This window comes from Opisthorchis viverrini (assembly GCF_000715545.1).
Source record: "Opisthorchis viverrini unplaced genomic scaffold opera_v5_465, whole genome shotgun sequence".
Taxonomy (NCBI): Eukaryota; Metazoa; Platyhelminthes; class Trematoda; order Opisthorchiida; family Opisthorchiidae; genus Opisthorchis; species Opisthorchis viverrini.
In genome coordinates, this window is record NW_008752129.1 from 173,777 (window position 1) to 183,438 (window position 9,662).

Here is a 9,662-nt window from a genome sequence, read left to right on the forward strand (position 1 = left end):
ATATATATATATATATATATATATATATATATACATAGTGTAACGGTGTATACTGCTGACGAGGTATGCGAGTAGTGTCTTGTCGTCAATCCGCTTCACGTCTCTTGAAAGTGAGATCTATTACGGAATTTGTGAAGTCGTTTTGTAGCATTTGCTTGCATTTTCGTAACAGTCAATGAATACCCAGGAAAGTTCAGGAAGACGCGTTCAAGGATAATATGGATATTCCGTTTTGTAAACAAGATGCATATGAGAGTTTTCCCTGTCTGTTCAATAGCCTGTAACTGTTCAGTTGGCGTTTCTCCAATAAACAAATCCACGGCGAAGGCACTCTTCCTTTCACCAGTAGTCCGTCAATGAAGCCAACGAAATGCGTTATAAGGGAATATCTCAAACTGAACAGTGTCCACTGCACTATTGAGGTCAGCTCAGATATAATTACATGACGATAAGATATCAGAATCCGATGTGAAGTTGTTCAGATAGTTCAGGAAGTACTTACGTCTTAATTTTTTTGCCCAAAATTAAGGTTTACCAAAACTGTCATCCAACCTTCAGGATCGTGAGTTATGTGATGTTTAGTCGGATGTTCACTTACTTTGACGGCAAAAACAGCGTGGACACAGGAGGGTGAGTAACTCCAGAGATATGAAATTCATCAGGAGTCTGCTGTGATTCTTACTTTTCAGTCTTTTGAGGAGTAAACGCTATCTACATATGGATATGAGTGGTGAAAACTAGCAAACCGGCTGATCGCTGCTAACTTATCCTTGAATACTGCTGGCTGAACTGGTCCTTTTTCTTGGTAATTTTGTCCAATCTTGCGTTTCCCCACCGGGTCGTCCCATAATCTTGCTTCTACTTTTGAAATGCCTTCGCTGCAGAGTTATTTGTTAGAAAACACCAACTGAACAGTTACAGACTATTGAACAGGGGAGCAAGACTCTCACCTGCATCTGGTTTACAAAAACTGAATATCCCTCTTCTCCTCGAACGCGTCTTCTTGAACTTTCCTGGATATTCACTGACTGTTTCTCAAATGCAAACAAATGGGACTCCACCAATAGTGTAAAAGATCTCACCTTTTAAGAGACGCGAAGTGGACTTTTGAGAAAACATACTACTCGCATGCCCCATCAGCAGTATCCACCGTTACACTGGTACCTGTTCGGTTATATTGGTCCACAATATTCGTAGCTGTCCAGTTGTAGATGTTCCATCCTACCACATTTGGGTACTGTTAGGCTATGTTCGTTCGCGTCATATGGTTTCCTTTGATCCTAATATTTCAATCGTCGATTTTTTGCAGAGAAACTAACCCAAACAATAAAATGCTGAGTTCAAAGACGTCTTGTGAATAGCAGGTGGATGTTGTGGACTGCTTCCATTACGGGAATTCTGCAGTTCGATCAGTGTGTTCCCATACAGTAGACCAATTATAAGGTTGCGGAACTCCTACTGCAGTCAACTTCTAGTTACGCCATCTTGGAGCTCGTCGAATTTCCAGCAACCACATTGAGCAGCTTTTTCTATTTACTGGTAACTCATTTGTCTCTCAGGTTAACGCAGTCCCATTTCACAAAAGTATACTCACCTCCATATAACAACCTGAAAGTTCAACTTTTCGCATGTCTAGCAAAACTAATGGCGTGGCGGTGGGATCCTCTTTGCAACCGACTAAATTGAAAGCGAATCCATTGACAATGAGTTCGATTTAGCGTTGAGCAGTATTGTTCATGTCAACTAATACTTCATCTGAGTGGAATTAAAACAATCCTGAAGACTTAGAGTAAAATTTAATTTCAAGTCTTTTAACTGCCGAACGAAACGTTCGCAATTTTTGGATTTTTTTATCTGTGTACATCCGCTTATTGACAGTGTTCACTGGCTAACTTATTTTCAACACTAGTCAGCTCGCCGGTACTGACGTGTCGGACAGGGCTTGAGGCATCACCAAGTGTTCTGAGGACAGTGAGCACGGTGGGGTTTGCTCAGACGGCCGTCGATCTGTTGGGCGAGCTTAAAAGCCAGCTGGAAAACGTCTCATCACCGACTGAGGAGATAAAATCAGGGTGTTGGTAATTGATCAGGTGTCTGTTCGCCGAGCTTGGCAAGCGGTTTGCTAAAAACGTTTCATCACCATTCGGTGCGCTGAAGATGTCTCCTCGAATGGTGACGAACAGTTTGCAAATCAATTGCCAAGCTCGGCGAAAAGATCAACAGTCATCTGATCAATTACCAACTAGTGCACTCGAGCTACCAATATTCCAACATATTACCGGAAATCAGGGCGGTGTGTTTCCAGCTTGTAGTGTTACAACAAATGTAAGTGGGTGATGAGTGCTTGTACCTCTCACATATGTGGTTATAAGTAATTCTTCTTAGAAATGCTCAGGTCACCGATACCGATTTTGAGGCCATAAGAAACAAAAGAGAAATCCCAAGGAGATCTTGTCAGTTGAGATGAACTCGATTCGGCTGATGGAAATGTCACGGCTCTAGGTTCTATTCATATTCTACGGATATTCAAATTCAATAAGTTCTAGGCTACACGGCGGAAGAATTAAGACAGAGCCGATAAAATTCCAAACTTTCTTAAGATTTCATGGGATACGTTTGGAAATACTGGTGATCACTTCGAGCTAGACCGGTCAAATCCCACATAGCGAGAGTTCCCAGCATGAGGCGATCAATTCTGCCATCCATTTAATGTTATTTCTGGATGAGAGTCCTTGTATGTTGTCGTCGAATTCCGGTCCTCATCCCTCAGACTCTTATTTGGATTACATCAGTACCAGACTAATCAAAGAAATCCAATTAGTTGGGTAACAATTTAAGGTCAACATTGTCACCTACTGTCTGCCGTCTTTCATTACAGCATGAAACTAAAAAAAGCGACAAAAATCTCTAATGATGTCTGTGTTTGACACCCATGGAGTCTGTTTGTAGCAACGCTTTGTGAGCCAATATAAAGTATGTTTGCAGCTCTGTTCAGCGCCCAATTAGATCCCCGTACAGACTTCCTATAAATATTTGCTCCCTCTGTGCGAAGGCAACCAAAAATTCTGTTTTTTTTAGTGAAAATAGCCTACCGACCACACTTTTTCTGACAAAAATGAATACTCTAGCTCTTTTACTCATTCAATTGTCTTTTTTTCCGGCCTGTCCTCAGGATGGGATTCGGTAAGTTTGTGGTCTGTTGGTTATATGAAGGTGAAGTTTACCTATGAAAAGAATGAAAACCGGAGTGTGTTCCGTAGAAATATCAATCGGAACACCTCCGCAGAAGCTCCAAGTGATACCAGATACAGGTTCAGGAGCGTTTTGGGTCTACTCCTCCGGTTGTTCTGTGGCCTGCAGTGGGTACGATTTTAAGACCCCAAAAGCCATAAAAAACTAAACGATCCCTTTTCTATTGAGTTTTATAATCTATGGGTCGGCGGATATTTTTTTCGCGACAGTGTCAAGGTGAGTCAAATGTGTTGATTTTGCTAGACATTCAGATTGGAGATGCGCAACTATTGGATGTGAACATTGGTATAACATTTGGGGTGGCTGCTGTCCGCCAAGTGGATAACTCGTATGCTGGCGTGCTTGGATTATGGCTTGCCCGAAAAAGTAGTGATGGTGTGAAACTCTTGTTTGAACGTCTGATTGAAGAAAAGCTGATAAATTACCCCATATTTTCTTTCTGGATGAGCAAGTAAGATAAACGGTTGTTGACGAAGACTCCGTGTTTTAGTAAAAGCGTTTGTGGGGACAGTGTTTGCGGAACACTTGTACTTGGCGGCATAGATCACAGTCTTTATTCTGGAAGGATTAATTATGTCCCCGCGTTGGACTACAAAACCTGGCGGTTTGTATTCGAAGGGTAAGTTGTGTATTAAGGCTTTGTCTAGTGCACGACAGAACTATGGTCTTGGAGGTAACAATTAACGTTTAGCTCACTAGAGATTACAGTTTTTCTCAACTCTCCTACCTTCTTTGAGCTAAGGAAAGAATGACGCAGCCACCGGTGAATCCAATATGTGATTGTTTCTGTGTTTCAGTTCCTTGGTCTGTGTCTAGGGGTCCCACCATAAATGACGCTGGTCTAACAGTAAAACGTCGGACAAGATTACCCGGCTCACACATTCATTCTATACTATTCTATACAGTACCAGTCCCAACCAGATGTGAGACCATTGTATTCGGGCTGGTCTCTTTCCAACCACTATTCATGACAACTGGATTTTGTTCATACATCCTACCTAACAAACGTTTTACTCTATCGTCAGATTTTGTTCCTCTGCACGAATGAGTGCACGAGACAGTTGGTGATAGGATTGGTAACTTGTCTTTCAGGAGAGAGCTGACGGTGAGGTTGCAGGTGAAAACTGATCATAGGTTGATGGAAATGTGGGTCATAGCAATCCGTCAGGAAGAGACTGGACCTTACCGTGGTGTGACGGTTTGCGCACCTCAGCGATCCATTGACCTATACTGGGGAGTGCCCCCGTGACACTCACAGAGTCTCTCATACCAGGTTGGTCAGTGGTTAGAAGTCTGACGGGCACAGTCTCCTGGCCCTCCAGGACATGTATGGTGGCGTGTTCCGTAGAAATGGTAATGAATTTATATTTTCCGCGAAACACCGCTGCCTTGCGGTTAGGCTTTTGAGCCAAAGGCTTTGGTTGAGGACCCTAATCGTCCTCCTGTCTAGGTGTGGGCGCCCTGTCAGCATCCCAGCCCGCGTACCGCCATGTACGGCGGTGAAGCACCTGTGTTGAGTGCTGATGTCATGTTGTCGATGCTGCCGATGATGATGATTGATGATGAGGATGATTGATGATGATGATGATGATAATGATAACGAAGCAGTTTGTCTTAGCCATTTCTAGTTCAGCTCTCTGTTTTTTGACCTTGTAGTTTCAAGTGTATCCACAGTATGAGCCTTAGGCATCTAGCCACTCGCCTAGTCGTCAAAATCTTTGTGAAAACACCCAGAGATAATAACCGTGTGGTACTTCTTGCCGATCGGAGAAAACAAATGATAACCTACTACTAGAGTAAAGGGATGCAAAATACCTTGCAATTCTCATGGACTATGTTCGCTTGATAAAGTAACGAATTTTAGAGCCAAAGTTGAATTCTACGAGACAATCGATGCGAAACCTGGTGAAGTTTTGACGGCCCTTTGTTTAATTGATACACAACATGGATGCAAGGCAAATCTGTTCTAGTTCGTTGGCTATCAATCGTGGTACGTCAGATGAAGCTGTCACAGCTCAGGTTTCCCAGAGATATTGGGGAAGAAGTTAAACCCAGTAGAACAATGGAGGCGGTGGTATACTACCTTAGTGGGTGTTAAATCGTACTAGTTTTAGGGTGAGGGCCGCCGATTTTGCGAGAAAACCAAATCTGACACTGTCACTGGTAGTAAATCATCACTGATGTTATGCTGTTTATGATGATGATTATGATTACGACTGTCGTTGGATTTGAGCAGCATCCAGCGAGAGCAGTTGTCAACCCGCATGTGGTTATCTGTTACTGCCTTAATTCCTCGTTGGCTGTCCGTCTCTCGATTTTCTTCCTCAATACAGGGTTTGGTAACAAGGCTTCTCGGATGTAGACTGTCCTCTGACAAGAGAATCACATGTTCCTGCCGATGAAGTGTGAGTTTCTCGTCCGTCACAGGAGAGGTTCTTCATCTTAAAACCAATTGACCTACCGTGGGATTGCTAATTCAATGTTCCTATTGGACTCGGCTAGTGGTTACATTGTGATGCAAAGCGAACACTCCTAAATTTTCCTGATTGTTTAATTGGGATCGAACTAACAAATAAAACGAGGGCAATCAAACACAGACACAAGACATTTAACTGAATACTGTACAGATTCAGAGCTGGCACAGAGTAGTTTCTCCAGTGTAACAAAGTGGCAACGATTTTATTTCTAGACTTGTCATTCTTTTTTTCTTATGCTTGATGTGGTGAAAGTAGAAAAACGGGCCCTCCATTATGTCAGCCTTGTTTGCTGTCAGATTTACGAAAACGTTGTAACGAGCGTCAACCGTGCATTTGTAGAGGTATTTGTGGTACAAATTATACACTTGCACTCGTATCCCAGTGGGTCCCGATAATTCTCTTAGTGGAACTTTATTTGGTTGGTAAAGACTCGTAAAATGAATCTAAATGTTGATTCACGAGCAGTTTGGGATGAATCAATCAATTTCTTGCAGTCACCACATAGTTGAAGACTAACTTTTCAAGGTTGGCAGAAATGTAGCACTTTTACTAAAACAATTCCGTTGTAAACACTTTTTGAAGATTTTTACAACGTTCACAAGGCCATATATGCAACAAAGCGAGGTAGATAAACAAGGCAGAACTAAGGACCAGAATAAAACATCAGCTGCCTTTACTACATTATAGAGCTCTATTATGGCATACACTTAGATGCGACCTTTAAACAAATTGATGGAAGTGTTGTTCACATGACCTTCCTCACATGGACTTCTCGGACAGCAGTAGTGAGTCACTCTCCTTGTTCCCGGCTCGGTTGAAAATAGAGGATCGCCCGCAAGTGGAACCACTGACTACTTAACTTAATTCAGTAGGATTGTATTCTGCAGCCCACTTTTGACATGGATGAACCCGTACTTTATTTCCGGACCAACTAGTTTCAGTTCTGTTGAAATAATTTACAATCTGTCGGTATCTTTCATCAACTTTGGTATGTGAATGGACTAAAGCGGATACTGCAGTAAGCGAGCAGCTTATTCGATCATAGTTAACGTGCTCAAAGTCGATCAGACTAGAAGTCTGTGGTGTGTTGGGTACACTTTAGATTTCAGCGCCCTGTGTACATTCATACCGATGCCTTGAATACCGCTCAGTGAAGCTCCCAAATGTGAGCACTCTCACAGTATGGCAAGCTCACATGTTCGGAGACTGGAGAGTTCCCGCGACATCGTACTTACCAGTACACCAAATCACTGTTCAAGACCTCAAATGTGCATAATTGTTTAAGTGAGGCGTTTTTACCGCACAATTTAAAATCAATTAGTCAGCGGGCAAGGTTGGGAATTGAACCGGACAGTCTACACATCCATGGAATTTCAGCGAGTTCATGTTGTCTGAAATTCAGAGCCCAACAGACACAAGAGTTGGGAACTCAAAATTATTTGCAAAGGGACCTCAGCCTACATAAAGGTGAAATTCTGTTGCATGGTACACCATTAATTTTTCGATGTGGAGAAAATTCGACTTGATTCAACCGCAAACGTTCAATTCAGCGTGCGAATTTCCAGCTTTTTCGAACTCACTCAGTCAGATTCGACAGCCGAAAAAGTGCCATTTTATGAACAATTTGTGCACGTCCAAGGTAAATGAAAATATTTGTTTTTGCAAGGATTTGTTTTAGGGGTAAGCATAATTTTAACAGTACATTTTGATGTTCAGCTGTCTTACATGACTAAGCAACCCACGCCAAGACAAAAATGTATTCACTGAATCGATTCGGATGATATAAGTGCACATCTAACATTTCATAGCTTGTCCCGAAAAAAACGAAGAGGTCTAATATACCATGCAGTGAGAGTTTTCCGGCCCTTCGTTGTCAAAATTTGGAGCTTGGGACATGTACTGCTTCGGATACAATATCATAAAACCAGTTATTACCTGTCAGTCAACAAGGTATAGAAGACAAGGAATGTTTCAGGAAAAAAAATAGTTTTATGGCTTCCGCAGTTATTGTGACTGCTGGGCCAAACCCTTAGGCTAGAGAAGTGGCCGATATTGAGATGTTGCTTCTTGAAAGGTAGATTTTAGTCGGTGAGAAGATGAAACCAAATGGATAATTATGCCACACAAAATGAAATCAACATTCTGCAGCTAGCAGCAGTAGAGGATAAAGTTGTCCGTTTGTATCCAGTTAGCCGTTTTACCGCATCCATTAGATTTCTTGAAAGAAATTAGGAAGAACAGTCCGACTGAACACTACCCACTTATCGTATTACGGATAGCTATGTTGTGGGCATGGCGTTATGTGTTCCTATCGTAGAAAACAAAACAAAGTATGCTTGCTGGAAAGAATCTGATTGTTCCGTACAAAGTCAAACCATTTTTGGGAGGATGTAGAGGTAGAAAACGTATCATTCCTTGTTAGTGGTTCTCAATACTTTGTCCCTTACGTGGAGATGCAGTTAGTTTACGTTGTTGCTTTCTGTACTGTTCAAAATGATTCAAGGCGAAAAGTGAGAATCCAAAGCGATTTATTTAGTATTCGAGGCAACAAATGACAATAAGTGACCACAAATCTTATGACAAAACTTTTAACTCACCTCGACATGTCTTGCATTCGTGAACACGACATTGATAAAACAAAGTGCTTCACTCTTGAGAAAATATTTCCGGAAATTTATAAATGTCTCATGTTTGAAAGTTGTTTCCCAGTGCAACCTGTATTTCATCCTGTAATGGAAAACAGTCTGTCGGAAATTCCCGAGAAACCGAACCCCAGTTCCGTTCTCATTCAAATGTTACCATCAGGGGTCACCTCATGCATCTCAAAGTCGATGTTAATTCTCAATCTCCCTGCTAGTAGGCGAATATCAGGCAGAGAGTTTTTAGCTGAAAATTTACGGGCGCTGTAGAATGTGGGACAGTTTGGAAGATTCCTCAGATCTGCCTTCTACTGCTTTTCAGGTTTAAGCAAACCTGAAGATAGCAAACAGCTTGGGAGGGACATTAGCACCAGGGAGATTGGATAGCGGATACACTTGCACTGATGTACAACAGTATATGTGAATGTCTGACTGACAAGCGATGGCCAACTGTAGATATCCGGATGGCTGTGTAGGATGACTATAACTGCCAGTATAGCCGTGTTGACCGAGGAAGCAGGCAAGTACCTGTACTCAAACTTGCAGAAAATGTAAGACGTTCTCCACCGAGAACAAAGGACAGGAATAATCCATGAAGGCTGTCACACAATTAGGGTGAAACAAGCAAACAAAGACGGATAAAAGTAAACATATCGAAGACATTACGGGGACAGAATGTGGTCAGAAAACGCGCACTGCTCCGCCCACTATCACAGTTTCTACTCCGCACCATACCGCGTGCCACACAACTCCAGATATGTGCTAGAGCGGGATACGAGGTAGACGGGTCAACAGTGAATCACGGGCAAAGGTAAATGATCCGCGACACACTTGGGGTAGAAAAAACGTTTGGAGAAGCGCTGAGGATGACGGCATCAGCCACGTGCCGCATGAACAAATGGGTACAGGGGTGAATTGTCCATCTGATTGTTCTCCCTTAACTCTAGTAAAGACCAACTGTTCGTTGCAGAGACGCCCAGTTATAAAAAAACCATACATTGTTGAATAGAAATAAGTAGAATTGGTTGCGATGAGTATTAGAAGCACGAAAGCACCAAAATTTCCGTCGTTGAATTCACCAATCAAGCGTTGTGCCAGACGGAATAAAGGGGAATAAAGTGTGCCAAAACCGGGGTGAGACGGCTTAGTGGTTAGAGCGCTAGATGGTCCGTGGTTCGGACTCGATCTCTTCCGATTTCTTTTGTGGGCAACGTGGCAGTATCGCAGCTGTCGTGCTTCCTTCGAGTGGCGTGACAGCTAGGCACCCAAAAGGTGTTACAGCCTAAAAAATCGG

General features: G+C 42.5%; 1 protein-coding gene across 1 annotated transcript in view; it reads left to right on the forward strand.

Annotated features, from left to right (window-relative positions):
* Positions 1-9,531: 9,531 nt before the first annotated feature.
* Positions 9,532-9,662, forward strand: part of T265_11269 (hypothetical protein) — a gene marked incomplete at both ends in the record, with an annotated part of 1,558 nt that continues 1,427 nt past the window's right edge. Inside the window, one exon of the mRNA XM_009177879.1 lies at positions 9,532-9,640. Within this exon, the coding sequence (XP_009176143.1) occupies positions 9,532-9,640 (109 nt within the window). The remainder of the gene's footprint in view (positions 9,641-9,662) is intronic.